Below are 21,405 nucleotides of genomic sequence, written 5' to 3'. Positions count from 1 at the left end.
AAGACAAGGCTGTAGTCTGAGCCCCACTCTGTTTAATTTATATGTTAATGAATTGGCAGAAAAATTGGATCAATCCAGTAATATACCTGGTCTTACTTTGGGTGACACCGAGGTTAAATGTCTTCTTTATGCAGACGACCTCGTTTTACTGTCCCCTACGAGAGAGGGACTACAACAAAGTCTCAAAGTACTGGAGGACTTTTGTCACACATGGGCTTTGAAAATAAACCACCAAAAAACCAAAATCATGGTGTTTCAAAAAGGGACAAAAAGTCAGGGGAATTTTAATTTTAAAATTAATAACACAAATATTGAATATACTAAAACATACACATATTTGGGTGTAACGTTCAGTTATACTGGAAGTTTTGGCTTGGCTGTGAAGGAGCTCAAAGAAAAAGCGAGAAGAGCTATTTTTGCCATTAAAAAATCTTTTAAATTTGAAATTCCCATTAAAATCTGGCTAAAATTATTTAAATCAATAATAGAACCCATTGCATTGTATGGTAGTGAGGTTTGGGGACCCCTCACTCAAAATGATTTTTTAAACTGGGACAAACACCCAGTTGAAACTCTGCACACAGAGTTCTGCAGGAATCTCCTCAGTGTGCAGAGGAAGACCCCGAACACGGCCTGCAGAGCAGAATTAGGACAGTACCCTCTAATAATTAACATTCAAAAAAGAGCCATAAACTTCTGGAAGCACATTAAATCTAGTGACCCCCACTCACTCCACTATAAAGCACTGACCTGCCAAGAGCTGAACATCCAGAGGAGTCCCCTAACCCAGCTGATCCTGAATCTCACTGACCTAACACACACTGACATCACACACACCACCCAGCCCCACTACACACTCGCCCAAAACATTAAACCCAACCAAATTATTACCCAACAAAAACAGAAATACATCACACACTGGACTGAGACAGTAAAACAGCAGCACAGACTGCAGTGCTATTCGGCTCTGAACCGAGAATACACTCTGGCAGATTACCTGACAGAAATTAAAGATAGAAAACTGAGAAAGATGTTGAGCAGGTACAGACTCAGTGAGCACAGCCTGGCCGTGGAGGCCGGCCGGCGCAGGCAGAACTGGACACCCAGAGAGGCCAGACTGTGCTCTCACTGTGAGCTGGCAGTGGTGGAGACAGAGCTGCACTTCCTCACAGAGTGTCCAAAATACCACTCCATCAGGAGTTTATATTATAGGAAATTTAGCAGCGTCGCCCCCGAGTTCCTACACTGCACTAATACACACAAACTGCCCTACATACTGGGAGAGAGCAGAGAGCTGATCACACTCGCTGCCCAATACATTACAGCCTGTCACAACCTGAGAGACAACCAGTGAGACCGTCCAACAATCACTAATATCTGTACTTATATCTGTAATACGTTCTGTACTATTACTTTCACTTCTATTAATCTAACTTTAACATGCTTTATTACTACTTTTACTTCTTTTCTTTATTAATAACTCAACCTTTTTAATATTACTGTTTTTTTTTTTTCTCTCTAATCTGTAGATTTACTTATGTATTTTATTTTTGTTATTATTGTTAGTATTTATTTATTATTATTTTTATTATTTTATAACGTCTGTTTACTTGTATTATTAATTGCTTTGGCAATAGTGTATGTAATTACATTCATGCTAATAAAGCACCTCTGAACTGAACTGAACTGAGTGAGAGACAGACGACGAGAGAGCGGAGCGCGAGGGCGATAGAGAGAGAGAGACCGACGATAAGAGCACGGGAGAGAAAGTGCTGCAATAAAAAAAAAGGCTAGTGGAAGTGATGCACGGAGACAGACACCGATTCTCCTTATGAACATTTTCATCACCTGGTAAGAAACCCACAACTGCAGTGTCACGAGGAAATGTGTACAATGAGCAGTTTAAAGAACGTATAGTGATTTCTAGCTTGTAGTGTGAAAAAAAGTATTTATTTGAATATCTCACAAAAAAAGTAAAATGAACTGAACTTTGAACTGGTTCAGAATTAAAATTGTGAACTTTAAACGTGAACTGTTCACTCTGAGCATGTATGAACTGAACTTGAACTAGTTCACAAAAGCTGTGAACTGCCACAACACTGTGAAAGTGTTTAACACATGTGAAATGTGGTTAGTGTCAGCGGTCTAAAGCGCTGCCACTATGATCGGAGATCGCTGGTTCGAATCCTGGGCATGCGGCTTGCCATCAGCTGCTGGAGCCCTAAGAGAGCACAATTGGCCACAATTGGAACTGAGTTGCTAGGCCTTCCTCCGAGTGGGGGATGCACAGCTGAGTAAAAGTTGAATGGTGGGACAATCAGCATAGCTAAATTAGGGAAAATGGGAAAATGGGAAAAGATTTAAATAAAATGAAAGAAAAGGTGGTTAGTGAATGGATGAATCATGTTAACATTAAGCTTTTGGAAAGAAATTGTAATATTTCAATAAATTCTATCAATTCTGCTTAAAGGAGTCGTCAAATATCCAATCAAAATCGAGCCAGAAGCTTCTTGATGGCTATGAAAAGTACCAAAAGTACCAAAAGTGATAATACTTACAATAATTAAGACTTCCAGACTAAATTAATAATCCGGTAACACTTTCTTTGAATGTCATCTCTATAAGACTCTATAAACATATTCATAAGACATTATAATGCATTCATAAGGCGTTATGAACATGGCTAAACATATTTATAAAACTCTATAATTCATCATAGCCATGTTTATTATGCATCATGAACTGTGATTATAATGCATTAATAGCTGTGTTTATAACATGTTATACGTCAATACCAAGAAACTCAGTCCCAGCTTCAGACTTTATCATGACTAAAAAAGCTTTTCAACTTATAATCACACCCTCAATAATCCTATAAATATATTTTTAACCACTCATGAATTATACTTGTCTTGAATATAATATTAGTTATAGTCAATTATAATGTATTATAACAGGTCTTTGTGTGCTCTAAGTAAAGTGACACACTTTTTCTGGATTATTGGACTGGATTATTAACGATAGATATATACTATTTGACTATCTGATATACTATAACATGTATATCATAAGCATAGCTTATAATGTATTATAATCACAAGTCATAATGCTTAATAAACATGGCTATTGTGGGTTATGCATTTTTATAAATATTTATAGCCATGTTTATAATGCCTTATGAATACATTATAATATATTATGAATGTAGTTATAGAGTCTAATAAAGATGACATTCATAGAAAGTGTTACCGATAATCCTTTGTAAACTCACTTGTACACACACTCTCACACTGTACACAGTAGATTGTGAGGTCAGTCACCATCAGTACTGTAGAACTCTTATAGCAAACATAAGTTTCATACACCCTAAAATAGAACCCTGTGGGACTCTGTATTGAGCTCAACTGCTGACATTTTTTTATTTTTTAAATTTATAGTAGTTTCTGCATCTCCACACTAATTCAAATGCTGACAAGCGTATGTTCGCTGTGTCACATTTTCCACAAAACAGTTTCCCACTGCAGGCGTTAAAATGCTTGTTAACCTTTTGATACCGCGCTTCGCTTCTGCAAGCTGTGGAGAATGTGTGTTTTCCGTCACCTCGTGGAAACTGCCTCAACAAGGGATCGGATCCGGATTGGGCTTAATATAGCCCCTCATACTGATCCATTAAAATATGCCTGCATCGACACTTTTTTTTTCAATTTGCAGAAACTTTCACCTGAGACTGAGGGAATTTGGGGAAGAGGGGCTCATTTCACACCTGTCAGGGCCGGCGGAACGCCTGGAAAAGAGGCCGGAAACGAGTTTTCACTCTTTTCGAAACTTACAAAAAGGCCCGTAATAATAAATCTCGCTGACGGAAATATCTGATCGAGCACCCGGTCAGCACTCAGACGCCCGGCGCACCGCAGCACGTGGGTACGCTCGCGCCGTTCGCCGAGGACTCGTGTCCCGTGATAAATGCCAGCGGGAAATTGCGTGTGTTCTGCAAGCACCTGCAGTTTGGAAAGCTATTTTGTCTGACAGCTGTCATCAAAGTGCTCTGAGCTTCTCTTTCTCCAAATTCAGAGCGTGTGCTGGTAATGTGAGACTAAACGATGTGAAGATGATGGAGTTTGTCATTCGCGCGCCGCTGCCAAGCCCAGGCAGCGCCGTGTTCAGCTGACGCGATTTGACATATACTTTCTTCGCGTGCAAGTAGGTGTTGATGTTGTGAAAATGCACACCACTGCAGGGAACAGATTACTTCCGCTGACTTCTGCTGAGATCCCAAAGCTGGTGATTCTGTCTTTCAGAACACCCACACCTCCAGTACCTCAAACTGTCCAAATATCTTCTCAATTCATTAAAAAAAATAATACTCTCTTGAGATTCAGCTCAAAATGTCTTAAACAGAGAGTTTTTTGTTAAAAAAAAAGTGCTGGTATAATTCAAAATTCCTTCAATACAATCAAGACATCCTGGCCCAGCTGCAGCAAAACAGTTCCAAACCATGATGCTACCACCACCATGTTTTAAAGAGATGGGATACAGCTTTTATTCTGGAATGGCTCTCAACACATTGTTCCAATAACCTGGCTTCTCCATGTGAGCTTTAGCAGACTGAAGATGAACAGTATTGTTCTTTTTAGCTTTCTCCTTGCAACCGTTCCAAGCTGGTACTTATCTTTTAGAACATCCCACACCTACAATACCTTACACTGTCCAAATATCTTCTTTATTAATAACAGGAAACGTTTGCATGAGCTACATTCAATTTAGATTCAGCTCATAGACAGACGTCCTAATATTTTTCTTTAGAATTTGCTGGCCCAAATGCGGCCAAACAGGCCCAGACCATGATACTACCACCACCATGTTTCACAGATAGGACAGGGTTTGGAATTATGCTGGAATGAACGTCTATTTTTTGGTCTATTTTCATACATAAGGCGCACTGGATTATAAGGCACATTTTAAGAGACACTATAAAGAACTTCTAATTGGTGGTGGTGGTGGGGGGTAGCTAACTAAGTTAAGTAAAGCTAAGGTAAGTGAACTAAAATTTAATACAAAAATACTTATTTTTAAAGTGACAAAGTGAGTGCTGGATGTTAATCTACACAGATTTTATTTGGGTGAGTAAAGTGCTTTCGTTTATTTACAGTAAGTTTAGATTCCCAAATTTCTCCAGCACTAAGGCTGGAGCATTAGCATTAGCGGCTAACCACTGAGGAACCCTGAGTGTTAGCTTGCAGTTCGTCCCATGTAGCTTGTTTTAACACAATAAATGCGCAGGCTACAGTCCGATAATACTCACCTCTGAATGACGAAAAAACACTGTTAATTTTTTTGGGAAAATTAAAGGATTTTAAATGCGCCTTATAGTGCAAATACTTTACTGCATACCTCAGCCTCCACACATCGTATGCCTGTCCAAATATCTTCTTCTTCATTAATATGAGGAAGAGTTTATTGCAGGTCTCAGGTTAGGGTTCAGTCAGTGGCGCTGCTCTTCTTTGCTACACTGTCTGCTTTTGCTTAATTGGTTTCCTGGACTGAGATTAAGCCCGGGCTTTGGCTAAGTCACAGTGTAAATAGTGATGCTCTATTGGAGTTAGTTTTTTTTGGAGTTGATGTTGGACTATCCTTGAAAACTGTCTGTGAATGTGACAAAGTTCTGCTGATATAAATAGGGAGGGGGGAGTTTTGACATCAACCAGGACTGATTATAAATGCAATGTACTATCCATATGGCTTCACTCTAAATCCACAAGCATGCTAACCAATGTTCAACCTCACTCACAAGATATCACCTCACAACATATGCAGGTGTTTTATAGAGATGCAGAGTTCATTTTCCAGCAGGACTTGGCACACTGAGACACTGATTTTTAGATTTGATTTTCTTTGGCTGTAATCCATAATCAACAACAATAAAAGAAATAAACTAAACTAAAATAGTTCACTCTGTGTTTAATACATATATATAATGTATGAGTTTCACCTTTTCAACTGAATTACTGAAATAAAGTATTTTTTAATAATATTCAATATATTTTTTGAGATGCACTTACTTAAATATAGAGCTCTGGGGAAAAAAAATATACTAGGAATATAATCAAGAGGAAGATGGATGATCAAAAGTCATCAAAACAAGCTGATCTGCTTGAATTTTTGCACCAGGAGTAAAGGCATAAAGTTATCCAAAAGCAGTGTGTAAGACTGGTGGAGGAGAACATGCCAAGATCCATGAAAACTGTGATTAAAAACCAGGTTTATTCCACCAAATATTGATTTCTGAACTCTTAAAACTTCTTGTATGAATATGAACTTGTTTTTTTTTTTTTTTTACATTATTTGAGGTCTGAAAGTTCTGCTTCTTTTTTTTTTTTTTTTTTTCAGCCATTTCTCATTTTCTGCAAATAAATGCTCTAAATGCCAAAAATTTTATTTGGAATTTGGGAGAAATGTTGTTTTTAGTTTATAGAATAAAACAACAATGTTCATTTTATTCAAACATAAACCTATAAATAGCAAAATCAGAGAAACTGATTGCGAAACTGAAGTGGTCTTTTTATTTGATTTATTTATTTTTTTTCCAGAGCTGTATATGTAGACTGAAGACTGGTCAGTATGTTCTGAAACATACTGCTATATCAAACTATTAAATATTTAATATGATGCTTTTGGGTCCTTTACATGCTACTGGCTTTCTTTTCTACATTGACAGCGTGGATGCTTTTTTCTCCCAGTGCTCCTCAAAGTGAAGTCACTGAGAAACGCCTCAGGGCCCTCTGGACAGGTCTTCACCGGACGCCTCCGGGAGAATAAAGATAGTGATCGTCAGACAACAAGCTTATCTATATTTCATGCTTTCTTCACTGCATTTCTGAAGTGTATTTCTCTTATTAGAGCTGCACAGAGTAAAATAAATCATAGTATTGTGATTATATTGCTGAGTTATGTTAGTGGGCCCTGGTACCCCTTACAGTGCATTAATAGCGCTGGGTCATAGACCATTATGGATTGGGTTTAATAACCAATTTCACTACCTTTTTTTGGACTAAATATGCTGTAGGTATTACATTTTCAGACGGTGTGTTTAACACCGGTGAGAAAACACAGTGGCCCATTTTAAACATCTAATCCAGGGAGAGATTTGAGGTTAGCGGAGAGCTAGCTAAAATTAGCTGCAAGCTAACTAACATATTAACTTTAGCTAGCTTAAACAAGTTAGCTAACGTTACCAGGGATAGAATTGATGTTAGCGGAGAGCTAGCTAACATTAGTAGAAAGCTAGCTAACATAAGCGGCAAGCTAGCTAACATATTAACTTTATCTAGCTTAAATGTGTTAGCTAACGTTACCAGGGATAGAATTGAGGTTAGCGGAAAGCCAGCTAACATAGTGGTGAGTAGCTAACATATTAACTTTAGCTAGCTTAAAGGAGCTAGCTAACATTACCAGGGATAGAGTTGAGGTTAGCAGAAAGCTAGCTAACCTTAGTAGTGAGTTAGCTAACATATTAACTTTAGCTAGCTTAAACGAGCTAGCTATCATTACCAGGGATATAACTAAGGTTAGCTGAGAGCGGTGAGTGGTGAGTTAGCTAACATATTAACTTTAGAGGCAAGCTAGCTAATATACTAACTTTAGTGATAAGCTAGCTAAAATACTAACTTTATCTAGCTTAAATGAGCTTGCTAACATTATCAGGGATAAAACTAAGGTTAGTGGCAAGTTAGCTAACATATTAACGTTAGCAGCAAGCTATCTAATTTTTAGCAGAAATCTAGCTAACATACTAACTTTAGCTAGCCTAAACAAGCTAGCTTACATTACCAGGGATATAACTAAGGTTAGCGGCGAGCTAGTTAACATTAGTGGCGAGTTAGCTAACATATTAATGCTACCAGGAAGAGAACTAAACTATATTTATTGAGGTCTTAAAAAGGTCTTAAAAACCTGATAATGAAACTAGATATAACTTCTGCGATCTTAAGTAGATTAAAGTATTTTTAAAAATAGTTCATATTTGTTAATTCATTCAAGTTTTAAGAAGTTTTTAGAAATCAATATTTGGTGGAATAACCCTGGTTTTTAATCACAGTTTTCATGCATCTTGGCATCATGTTCTCCTCCACCAGTCTTACACACTGCTTTTGAATTACTTTATGCTTTACACTCCTGGTGCAAAAATTCAAGCAGTTCAGTTTGGTTTGATTGCTTGTGATCATCCATCTTCCTCTTAATTATATTCCAGAGGTTTTTAATTTGGTAAAATTAAAAAAACTCAACATTTTAGATGGTCTCTAATTTTTTTGCCTAGTTTGAACTTACTTTTAATGCTCTTACGTGTACTTCCTTTTCTCAAGGGTTGAATCTCTTGTTTTCCAGCTCCTTGTGGAGGAAACATCACGGGGTCTTCAGGATTCATCTTGTCTCCAAACTTTCCTCATCCGTACCCACACAGCAAGGACTGTGATTGGTTCATCACTGTGCACTCGGATTATGTAATTTCACTGGCATTTATCAGGTAAGATCTCATTCTGGCTCGGTTTCTGTGTTGTTAATTAAAAGTGTACTTTTTTCCCCGCGTGTAAACTGAAGATGAATGGATGGTAGACAATCTGAGCGGTGGCCGTGTTTAATGGAGAGCAGATCTGTTTTTGGGGAGGTAAATTAAACTGGTCTGTCAATTTCTCGGCCGTTTGATCTCTGACGAAGCCACAAAATTCAATTAATCTGGAACTTTGTACCTGGAAATGTGCTCTCGGCATGGGGTAAGTGAGGAAAGATACGTCCTGGCAGGAGGTGTGAACATCATCGGCCTCAAGCGGGGTAATTTTTAATGTTGCACCATTGATCCACAGCGCTGTTTTACGCTTAGATGTTTTAAATGTGCATCGTTAAAAAGGCAAAGAGTGCGCTTTATTTATTACATTTCCAGTTATTCCTTTTTTTCAGCAGGTGTGCAAGACACGTCTCGATGCTTATTTTTTATCTTACACCCCGTAAACAGTCCATTTTCACACATTGTGCCCATACTGTTAAAATAGCGTTTATAGAGTTTAGGAATAAATCTACACTGATGGGTGTGGTGGTCTGAAAATGAGATGTGTTCAGGTAAATTTCTGGCGTGTTTCTATTTTGGCGTCAGAAAACACAGGAGCTCCACTGGCTGATTAAAACCCTGACAACAGCCAATCATCAGAGCTCCATGCTGTTAAGATACAACCGTACCAATGTCAGAGCACACCTGCCTCTTAAAGGGAATGACAACTGGCACACAATACATTATAGTTACATTTACATTTAGGATATTTAGGAGTAAAGTATAAAAAAATATTTTGTCTTGTTCAGCACTTTTTTAGTTACTTCATAACTGCATTTCTTCATAGTTCTGATGTCTTCAGTAATAATCTACAAAGTATACACCAATTAAAACGAAGAAAAAAAAACATACGTAGGTGGCAAAAGAGTAGTCAAAAAGAGCAAGTCAACACCAGTAAACAACAGCAAATGGGAGTAAACATATCAAACGTAATAAACAGTCCAAGGGTCATACACATCTTGACAATATCAGAGAGCAGGCAAAAATTAGGGTTAAAAAAATCACAAAAGCAAGGTCAGAAATGAGAGAGCTTACACGGGCAAAGAAAACGTTTTGTACGAGGAGAAATCTGTTAGTACTCGACAAGGTGTATTGGAGTGAAGTTGTATTTATAGTGAGGTGAACAGGTGAAATCAATATTCCGGTGATTGACCTCCTGGCGGTGCCATGTGCAGTGTCATGCGATCGCTTAAAGAAGGGAGTGATGTCAGTGTGAGGTGCATTCTGGGTACCGTAGTCCAGAGACTGGAGATCGTAGGTAAAGCTGAGTGTGGGAGAGATAGGAGTGCATTCAGCACCAGGCATGACAAAATGAGAAGGTGTACTGTACTTGATATCTGTATTTCTGTGCTTCTTTATTATAAAATTATGCTAGTCTAGTGTTGCTAACAGCTACTGTACATGACCTGTCACTTTCTCATTTTCGTAAAAAAAATGCTAGATTTTTTATTTAATCGCTTAAAAAATATATAAAAAAAATATTTAACATAATTTGAACAGACCTTAAATGAACATTTATACTACGACTGTTACAAGAGGTATAGCATTATTAATGCACATACTGCTGTCACATGACTTTCGGCATTCCAATGTATTTTACACTGACTTTCTCCTTCCTAATGTAAGTGAATTATCTCATATCACATGTATTTTTTAAAATGCCCCCTGAACAGATGTTCTTTGGGCTGGAAATGCAATAAGTAAAGCACGGTCTCTGAGTTTTTCAGTACAGTTTTTTAAAGTACAATAGAGCAGACTGCTTCCCCCCTCCGCTCCTCTTTTGGAATTGAGCTGTGAAATGGAGCATTTTTGACTACCTTTTCACAGAGCATTGCCATCGCCATTCGGGAGCGTTTCTCCGCCCACAATTTCCACTGATGGTTCTGCTCTAGGCGTTTTCTTCCATTATGTCTTTTTCTTCCCATAAAACTGCACAAAGAGCAGCCCTCTTCAAATGCCTCTGTGATCCGAAATCATCACGCTGCTCTTTTGTGAAGTATCAGCTCCCAAAGCCCCAGTTTGTGCTGGGACCTGGAAAATAGGATGGTGTTTGGATTCCTGAACAAAAAGATTGTTTTTTTAGTTTTTTGTAGGTATAATTCTTCATTGCAACTTTAATAAAACATTGTGTACTGAATCCATATTACTATACTTTATCATGGTTATCAAACCTGGGCACTCTATGTACTGCGGGCCGCATCCAACACTTTGATTTTCGATAAACTGTAATTTTCGATAAAATATTCACCTCAGAAACTGAACCAGGCTTCACTGAACTTATTTAACCACAAAGCAGACTCAGGGCCCTATCCTACAAGCTATGTGATGCTTAATACTGTGTTACTGCCCACCATTAGTCTATTTTACACCAAAAATAGCAAAAACACAGTACAGTATATCTACACTGATGGTATGATGTAGTCGTCTGGAGATGAGGTGTATTCAGGTAAATTTCTGCCATATTGCTATCTTGGCATCAGAAAACACAGATGCGTCACTGACTGATTAAAACCCTGACAACAGTCAATCGTCAGACACAGTCAACACACATGTACAGCCTTGTGAAGGAGAATTCTGGTGTAAAATGGACTTTTGTTGTAGTGCCCTGACATTTAAAACGAGGCATTAATAACTTAAAAACTGCGCAGAAAGCTTATAAAAACACTGTTTACATCCCATGACGTTTTTTAATAAGCTTCCTGTGCACTTTTTAAGTTATTAATGCCTCGTTTTAAATGTCAGGGCTCTCCGGATTCTAGCTAGGAGGTGTGGAGCTACTTTGAGCTGGATAACGGTGGAAAAAGCGATTTATTGGTGCAAATCATGCCCCGTTTCACATAGTCTAAAAGGTGTTTGGACAAACTGTTAAAATTTCTGGATCTCTGAACGCTGTGGGAGAACGGAGGTGAGCTATTCATCAAATTAAGTACTTTTTATCATGTTTTACTATAACAAAAGTCCATTGTACACCGGAGTGCTCCTTTAAAGAGAATTGAAAGTGAAAGATGATTGGAGTATTTCACATTACACCCAAAACACACCCATGATTAATTAAGAGAATAAAAGTAACTAAAAGTTACTAAAAGTTTTAAGCTGGGCAAGGTGTACTTTTCCCGCTGTTACGATAGCAACAACTGTCAGGGCCAGACAGGAAGGAGACTGGTGCAGATACAATAAAATAACTTTTATTAAAGTTATAGAGTAAACAGGGGTAGTCAACAGAAACAGGGTCAATACCAAAAATGCACAGTGTAGAGAAACCATACCATAAACGGAGGACAGTCCAGAGTTCATACACGGAAAGGCAGTATCACAGGTTAGGCAAAAATCCAAAGTACAATAAACAGTCCAGGTCATACACGGTAATCCAACACAAGGGAGCAGGCAAAAATCAAAGTCGGTAGAAAACAAAAACAGGATCATACACGGAAAATAGCAAGGGCAAGAGAAACGCTTTGTATTGTAGGATTTACCAAACAGATACTCGGCGAGGTGTGAGCGTGAGCATGGTCCTTAAATACTCTGAGTAATCAGTACTCGGGGCTTCCTGGTGGCGTCATGTGACGTGACATGTGATCGGGAGTGTGTGTTGTGTCATGGAGCGGTGCGTTCTGGGTATTGTAGTTGTTACTGTGAGAATCGCAGATAGAGCTGGATGTGGGAGACACAGACGTGCTTTCAGCACCAGACATGACAGTACCCTCCCCCTGAGGGCCCGGAGCGGAGGCAGAACGGGGCCGACCCCGGCGACGACCACCCGGCGGACAGGGAGTACCGGCGGGAGGTGCAGGTGTCGGAGCGGAGGTGCCAGACAGACGGGGCTCACCAGAGCGAGAAACCCGACGAGTTGGAGCAGAGGAGATCGGAGGACGCTTGGGACGTCCACGGGGCCTAGGAGCAGGCTTACCAGGAAAACGAGCATGAAACTCCACGAGCAAGGCAGGGTCCAGCACGTCTTTGGCAGCCACCCAACAACGCTCCTCCGGACCATACCCCTCCCAATCGATAAGGTATTGGAGTACACCCCCACGTCTGCGTGAATCCAGCACCTCCCGGACAGAATACGTGGACGACCCCTCCCCCTCCACAGCCGCGGGTGGAACATCAGCCGGTGCAGCGTCAGCGAGCGGACCCGGGACCATAGGCTTGAGGAGAGATACATGGAAAGAATTATTAACACGATACTGAGGGGGTAACTCCACCTTGTAAGTAACTTCATTAATACGTGACAAAATCTTAAGAGGACCAATAAACTTAGGCAGGAGCTTTCTACAACTACCCTCAAACCTAAAGTCCCGGGTAGAGAGCCACACCCGATCTCCTGGTTGGTAGTCTGGATTGTCACCACGGTGCTTGTCAGCATGCTCCTTGTACACGCGCAGTACCTCAGAGACTTTACGATGCGTGTCTTCCCACACCTGCTCACTGCGCTTCATCCATTCATCCACAGCCGGCACATCAGTGGACACCGCTGTCCAAGGAGCTAGAGGAGGCTGAAAACCCAGAACACACTGAAAGGGGGTGAGGCCAGAGGTAGTGTTAACTAGGGAGTTTTGTGCTATTTCAGCCCAGACGAGGTATTGTGACCAATCAGTGGGATGTTTGAAGCAGTATGTGCGGAGGAATTTCCCGAGTTCCTGATTAACCCTCTCACATTGACCGTTACATGTAGGGTGGAACCCAGAAGTGAGACTGACATGTACACCGAGATGTTCAAAAAATGCCTTCCACACACGAGAAGTAAATTGAGGACCACGGTCAGACAAAATATCTTCGGGGATACCAAAGTGTCTAAATACATGCATATAAATAGCTTGAGCAGTTTGGAAGGCAGTAGGCAGAGCTGGGAATGGAATAAATTTAACCCCTCTAGAGAAACGATCAACAATAGTGAGAACTGTAGTATAACCCTCAGATACAGGCAGATCAGTAACAAAATCAACCGCTATATGCGACCAAGGTCTCTCAGGTACAGGGAGAGGTAGTAGCTTACCGGCTGGAAGGGTTTTAGGCGTTTTACATTGCGCACAGACAGAGCAGGAGGTAACGAAAGAGTGAACATCAGCACGCATAGAATCCCACCAGTAACGGGTAGAGAGTAATTGTAACGTGCGTGTGACACCAGGATGACCAGAGGTTAAAGCGGAATGAGCCCAGGTGATGAGCCTGTCTCGAAACTGAACGGGTACGAACGTTTTACCCTGAGGACAGTCCTCAGAATTGGGCTGATTAGCGTTACTTTGGCGAATCTGATCGTCTAACTCCCATTGAATGGTTGCGATCTGAACAGAGGGAGGAAGAATGCGTTCAGCCTCCTGGGGCTGGGATGCGCTGTCCACAGTGCTGTAAACCCTGGACAGCGCATCAGCTTTAGTATTACGGTTTCCCGGACGGAACGAGATCGAGAAGTTAAATCTAGAGAAAAAAAGAGACCAACGTGCTTGTCTCGGATTAAGTCGTTTAGCCGTGCGGAGGTATTCCAAATTCTTGTGATCAGTATACACAGTGAACGGATGAACGGACCCCTCCAGCCAGTGACGCCATTCTTCTAGAGCTAATTTCACAGCAAGAAGTTCCCTATCCCCTATCCCATAGTTACGCTCCGCAGGGGAAAGCTTGCGTGAGAAGAAGGCTACAGGAAACAATTTGGGTGGCGACCCACTACGCTGAGAGAGAACCGCGCCAACACCCGATTCGGAAGCGTCCACTTCCACTACGAAGGGAAACTCGGGATTAGGGTGCCTAAGTACAGGGGCTGAAGTGAACGCAGCTTTCAGCTCACTGAAAGCGCGATCTGCTTCGGTTGACCACTTCAGGAGTTTAGCAGCCCCCTTAGTGAGAGCAGTCAGGGGCGCAGCAATGGAGCTAAAGTTACGGATGAACCGCCTATAAAAATTAGCGAAGCCAAGGAATCGCTGGAGTTCTTTAATGGTCTGGGGCACTGGCCAATTAGTAACGGCAGTTACTTTCTCATCGTCCATAAGGACACCGGAGGAACTGATAACGTAGCCGAGAAATGTGACCCTTTGAGTGTGGAACTCACATTTCTCGGCTTTGGCAAACAGACTATGTTCTCTCAGGCGTTGGAGAACTTGGCGGACATGCTGAATGTGTGTGGGGAGATCTGGTGAATAGATAAGGATATCGTCTATAAAAAGGACAACAGAGTGATTAATGAGATCGCGAAATATGTCATTCATAAACGACTGGAATATAGCTGGGGCGTTAGCGAGACCGTAGCTCATGACCAGGTATTCATAGTGGCCGTTGGTGGTGGAAAACGCCGTTTTCCATTCGTCACCTTCCCTGATGCGAATGAGATTATAAGCGCTACGGAGATCGAGTTTGGTGAAGTACACGGCATTACGTAACTGTTCGAGAGCTGCTGGGATTAACGGGAGCGGGTAAGCGAACTTTTTTGTAATGTCGTTTAAGCCTCTGTAATCTATGCAGGGTCTCAAACCCCCATCCTTCTTCTTCACGAAGAAGAAACCTGAACCAACTGGGGATTTGGATGGGCGAATGAAACCCTGCGCAAGAGCTTCACTAACATACTCTTCCATAGCCTTCTCCTCATCACGAGACAATGGGTACACACGAGCTTTGGGCAGTACAGAACCCTCTATTAAATCAATAGAGCAATCATAGGGGCGATGCGGAGGTAACTCAGTAGCTTTAGCTTTACTAAACACATCAGAAAAATCATAGTACTCGGAGGGAATATCAGGGGTATCTACAGAATTAGGGCTTTCGACAGAGGTAGATTGCAAAGAGAGTGAAATTAAAGATAAACAGTTCTCACGACAGAAAGGAGACCAGGCAGTGATGTCTCCCAGGCTCCATGAAATGACGGGGTCGTGTGTCTTTAGCCATGGCGCTCCCAAAACCAGTGGATGTTCTGTGCGTGGGAGCACATAGAGAGAGAGCTGTTCCACATGTAGAGCGCTGGCTTGAAGGGTGAGAGGAAGAGTCTGCAGGGTCACAGGTTTGGAGCGTACAGTCTCTCCATCGATGGCATGGATGGAGATCGACTTGGAGAGAACTTTCGTGGGTATGGCGTGCTCCTCCACCAAATCCAGGCTGATAAAGTTCCCCTCCGACCCAGAATCTACAAGCGCTGAGACACAAAAAACATCCGTTGGAGTGGTAATAATAACAGGCAACACGAAACATTTTTCTTTAAGTTTAGAAACAGGGGTACATACCACGTTAGCGCGTGGAGTACTCTCCACGCGCTGTCCCAGAGCAGACGCTTGAGCAGAATTGGGCCGGAGTTCACAGTTAGCCCTTAGATGATCTGGACCACCACAATAGAGGCACAGGTGAAGGCGTATGCGACGCTGCCTCTCAGCGACGGATAGTCTGGATCGTGTGATGTCCATGGGCTCAGGGCTGGGTGCAGGCGCAAATTCCGGAACTGGATTCCCGGACTGGAGTAGTGCAGGGCGAACCGCAGGAGTGTGGCTAACAGCTTTGGGCTTACGGGAAAGGAGCTGATCCAGACGGATAGACAGAGCGATCAGCTGATCCAGGGTGAGTGAGTCGTCCTTGCATGCAAGTTCTCTTTGAATCTCAGGGTTAAGTCCGTGTCGAAACATGGAGATGAGAGCAGGGTCGTTCCAACCGCTGCTAGCAGCTAACGTACGGAACTCCAGAGCAAAGGCTGCCACAGATAGTTTACCTTGCTTCAAGGTAATCAGAAGCTCTCCACTAGATTGCCCATAGCGTGTATGATCAAAAACGCTGCGAAAAATAGACAAAAAAGTGTCGTAGCTGGATTCAGAAATGTTCTCCCAAATAGCTGTAACCCAGTCCAAAGCCTTGCCAGACAGTCGAGAAATTATAAACCCGATTTTAGCTTTATCAGAAGCAGGAGGTGAGTTGCTAAAAAACACGGAGCACTGGAGCAGAAACCCATTACATTTCTCAGTGTTTCCGTCATAGACTTCGGGTTTACACACAGCGAAAAAGGGAGTAGTGGTTTTGTTAGGGCTGGCTACAGGACTAACCACTGGGCTAGGGTTCTGGGTGGACAAACCCCGGAGGTGACTCATAATCTCGGCTAGCTGCTGCTGTTGGTTAACCTGGTGGCGTGCTAGCTCGTCAACAGCTTGGGTCACACCAGCGAGCGTTTGCTGGTGCTGACCTAAAAGCCGACCCTGGTTAGCCAAACCAGACTTAATAGACTCTGTATCCGCAGTCTCTGTCATTACGGCCGAGTATCTTGTCAGGGCCAGACAGGAAGGAGACTGGTGCAGATACAATAAAATAACTTTTATTAAAGTTATAGAGTAAACAGGGGTAGTCAACAGAAACAGGGTCAATACCAAAAATGCACAGTGTAGAGAAACCATACCATAAACGGAGGACAGTCCAGAGTTCATACACGGAAAGGCAGTATCACAGGTTAGGCAAAAATCCAAAGTACAATAAACAGTCCAGGTCATACACGGTAATCCAACACAAGGGAGCAGGCAAAAATCAAAGTCGGTAGAAAACAAAAACAGGATCATACACGGAAAATAGCAAGGGCAAGAGAAACGCTTTGTATTGTAGGATTTACCAAACAGATACTCGGCGAGGTGTGAGCGTGAGCATGGTCCTTAAATACTCTGAGTAATCAGTACTCGGGGCTTCCTGGTGGCGTCATGTGACGTGACATGTGATCGGGAGTGTGTGTTGTGTCATGGAGCGGTGCGTTCTGGGTATTGTAGTTGTTACTGTGAGAATCGCAGATAGAGCTGGATGTGGGAGACACAGACGTGCTTTCAGCACCAGACATGACAACAACACGCTGACATACCCTAAATCAAGCTGAGCACAGTTGATGGCTTGCCGATGTCTTTCCACTTACCGAACAAGAAAAAAGTTCTGATAAACGGCAACTGAGGTACGGTAACTAGTCTATAAATGAAAGTAGTATTAGGCGTATTCAGGTCTTTACCAAAAACAGATGTTTATGTAAATGTTGATTAAATAATGATGTAATAGTGGCGTTTTAACTATGCCTGTTTCACATTTTCATTATCTAATTGCTACATCAACTCTTGCCAGTAACAGCTCATCAAAACCATATAATTACTGCATTTTCAAAGACATAAAATTAACTCTAAGCCAACTTGAGTTCAGTCTGTTTTTTCTGGCCTTTATAAAATATAAAATAGTCCCATTTTATCATGTGGTCCCTCGGGAAAATGAATTGCCCAGACCAAAAATGTGGTCAGTGTGTAGAATCTGGGCAAATCCTTGATCTTCATTTAGATATTTTGTCCACTAAGCCATTGATAGCATTGAGCAAAATGGTTCTGTGACTTTGGAGCATAATAATAGAGCTGTTTTTAATGTTATATTCACTCCTAAAAATACAAGTTGTAAGGTCCTGGCCCTGTTTCCTGTCTGTCCTCGTGCCTGTGTTGTCCCATGTGACCCGTGACCCTGTGTTCTACCTGTGTTTTTCCACTCACCTGTGTTCTTCTGTAACTCCGCCCCTTCGTCCCAGGTGTTTCATGTTTCCTGTGTGTGTGCACCTCTATTTAAGGTCCGTGTTTCATTTCCCCGGTGTCGATCCTTGTACGTTTTTCGTCTGTCAGTGTTCCATGGTTTCCAGAGTTTCCCCTAGTCCTGTGTTCAGTAAATCCCGGTGTGTTTTGTATTTGTTTTCTTTAATAAATCCTCTTTTTGTTTGCAATTGCGTCCGCCTCCTCGTCCTCCCTGCACCCACCCTGACAGAAGGATCGACCCCAAAAATGGACGCAGCAAACCGCTGGACCGGCTCCAGGTTGGCGATCCGCCATGCACCATGCGGGACCCCGGCGTTGGAATCCCCGAGGCCTAAAGGACGCCGCAGGCCTCGGGGTAGACGTTCTAAGGGGTCCCGCCAGCATGAAGAGGATCCCTTTACGGGGGAGGATTTGCTTGGGGGGGCGCTAAGGGCTGATGCGTTGAGCCGGTCTCATCCCGTGTGTGGCAGTAGCCATGAGTACCCGAGGCAAGTGGCGCGCAGCCCGTGGGACTACCTGGGATGTGCGCCCAGTAGCTCCGAGGAGGAGGAGGAGCTCTACCCCGCACCAGCCCGTACTCCATTGCCGTTTCCCCCAGGGGCTGTACTCTACCCGCGCTCGGTGACTTTCGCGGCCGAGATGCCGCGCTCCGTGAAGCTAGCGGATGGGACGCCACGCTCTGTGACTCCCGTGGCTCATCCGCGCTCCGAGAATCCCGCGACCGAGACGCCACGCTCCGTGAAGCCAGCGGATGGGACGCCACGCTCTGTGACTCCCATGGCTCATCCGCGCTCCAAGAAGCACGCGGCTGAGGCTCCACGCCCCGTGACTCCCGTGGCTCAGCCACTCCCCGAGACTTCAGCGGCGGCCGCGCCGCTCCCCGAGACTACAGCGGCAGCGCCGCTCTCTGAAGCTCCAGCTAAGCTAGCTAGCCTGCTAGCTCCACCGCACTCTCCAGCCCGGCCGGCTTCCAGCTCTCCAGCCCGGCCAACTTCCAGCACTCCAGCTCGACCGGCTTCCAGCTCTCCAGCCCGGCCGACTTCCAGCACACCAGCGCGGCCGGCTTCCAGCTCTCCAGCCCGGCCGACTTCCAACACTCCAGCTCGGCAGGCTTCCAGCTCACCAGCCCGGCCGGCTTCCAGATCCTCGACTCCGGCTCCGGAAGCAAGCTCTGGTCCGGTGTTTACAACCACGCCCACTGCTGAATCAGCGGCTCCAGTCCGGGTCTTGGCGGCAGCCGCACTCTCAGCTCCCGCTGAAGCGGCTTCTTCGCCAGCGGTGCCAGCCGCCCCCAAGCCCGCGGTGCCAGCCGCCTCCACGTCAGCGGTGCCTGCCGCGCTCACGCCGGCAGGACCCACCGCCTCTGTTTCAGCGCTGCCCACGGCTCCGGCCGCCTCTGACTCTGTGCCCGCGGCTCCGGCCGCCTCTGACTCTGTGCCCGCTGCCTCCCCAGTGCACGTGCCTGGGCTACCCACCTCTGCTCCTGTGCCTACTCCCAGGTCACGAGCTCCTAGGATCGCCGCGCCGCTCACCCAAGTACCAGCAGTCCCAGCTGCTCCAGCTCAAGCACCAGCAGTCCCAGCTGCTCCAGCTCCAGCTCAAGCACCAGCAGTTCCAGCTGCTCCAGCTCAAGCACCAGCAGTTCTAGCTGCCCCGGCTCTGGCCCAAGCACCTGCACCTCCCAGAACTATGTTTGGGCCCAGGCCCCGTACCCCCAGGCCTGCCCCAAGGCCCCCTATCTTTGCCCCCAGAACTGTGCCCAGGCTGGCTCCTTGGACTTCCCTACAGACTTTTGCCAGTCCTGGGCACCCACCAATGTTTGTACCCCTGTCTCTCCCTACCCTGGTCCCCGTATCTGTGTCAGTTCCAGTTCCTGTCCCCGGTGGTTTTTCTGTTCCTGTCCCAGTCACTGTATTTGTTTCTGTCCCCGTCACTGTTATGGTTCCAGTTCCCCTGTCCAGTTTTGTCCAGTCCCCGTCTTCTGTTCGGTCTGCTGCCCAGTCTCCGTCCCTGTCTAGTGTCCAGCCCCCTGTCCAGTCTCAGCCCCCTGTCCAGTCTCAGCCCCGTGTCCAGTCTCAGCCCTGTGTTCTGTTCCCTGTCCAGTCTCAGTCCCCAGTCCAGTCGTTTGTTCAGTCTGAACCCCCTGTCCAGTCCCAGTCTCCGTTCCCTGTCCAGTCTCCGTCTCCTGTTCGGTCCCCTGTCCAGTCCTTGCCCCATGTTCAGTCTGTGTCCAGTGTCATGCCCCAGTCTCCTGTCCTGTCCAGTGTCCAGTCCCCAGTACGGCCTTATGTCCAGTCTCTGTCACCTGTCCAGTCTCCGTCTCCCTTTGTGTCCCCTGTCCAGTCCCTGTTCCAGTGTCCGTCCCTGTCTCCTGTCCAGTTCCCTGTCCGGTCTCCGTCCTAGTTCTGTCTTGTCTTGTTCTTTGTTTTCCGCCCTCTCCTGACCTGCTCCTGGGGTTTCGTTTTTCGCGCCCCGGGAGTTGCGCGTTTAGGGGGGGGTTATGTAAGGTCCTGGCCCTGTTTCCTGTCTGTCCTCGTGCCTGTGTTGTCCCACGTGACCCGTGACCCTGTGTTCTACCTGTGTTTTTCCACTCACCTGTGTTCTTCTGTAACTCCGCCCCTTCGTCCCAGGTGTTTCATGTTTCCTGTTTGTGTGCACCTCTATTTAAGGTCCGTGTTTCATTTCCCCGGTGTCGATCCTTGTACGTTTTTCGTCTGTCAGTGTTCCATGTTTTCCCGAGTTTCCCCAGTCCTGTTTTCAGTCAATTCCATGTTTATTTTGTATTTTTGTTGATAAATCCCGTTGTTTGCAATTTGCGTCCGCCTCCTCGTCTACCCTGCTCCCCAGCCTGACACAAGTTCAACAAAGAGTTCCTTGAAAGCAATTTTCCCCCAAAAGAACACTTGAACCTGGTTCTTAAACCTGTTCCTTTTGGGCTCATAAAAACCGTTGAGCTTTTCAGAGAACCAGCCCGTGTTTCAACCAGTTTTAGTGGAACCATCAACAAAAGGCGTTCCACAGCGATGGTGAACAGAAGCATCACGGTTCACATTAAAGAACCTAGTATTCTTTGGTTCCTGTTGCAAGCAAATATTCTTGGTTCTGGAATCTGCTTTTGTTGGTGGAAACACAGCGAACTGGTTCGAAATTAGGTTTAAGAACCATATCAGCACCAGTTCCCACTTTGGTGGAGTAGTTCTTATGAGAGATGCAATCATAGAACCATTTTTGTAGAGATAAATGTGTGTCAATGTAAAGGTTCTTTACCAATTTAAAAGTAAAAAAGGTGATAGAAATGGTTATATT

General features: G+C 44.1%; 1 protein-coding gene across 2 annotated transcripts in view; it reads left to right on the top strand.

Annotated features, from left to right (window-relative positions):
• csmd3a (CUB and Sushi multiple domains 3a) overlaps positions 1-21,405 on the top strand; it is a 777,572-nt gene that overhangs the window by 411,578 nt on the left and 344,589 nt on the right. For both annotated transcript variants that reach the window (XM_049467549.1, XM_049467548.1), the window contains exon 28: positions 8,383-8,521. In XM_049467549.1, the coding sequence (XP_049323506.1) occupies positions 8,383-8,521 (139 nt within the window). The remainder of the gene's footprint in view (positions 1-8,382; positions 8,522-21,405) is intronic.

The sequence above is a fragment of the Astyanax mexicanus genome, chromosome 1 (genome assembly GCF_023375975.1).
Source record: "Astyanax mexicanus isolate ESR-SI-001 chromosome 1, AstMex3_surface, whole genome shotgun sequence".
In the NCBI taxonomy this organism is placed as follows: domain Eukaryota; kingdom Metazoa; phylum Chordata; class Actinopteri; order Characiformes; family Acestrorhamphidae; genus Astyanax; species Astyanax mexicanus.
The sequence above is the reverse complement of the archived record's forward strand: the minus strand, read 5'-3'. Positions and strand labels throughout refer to the sequence as shown.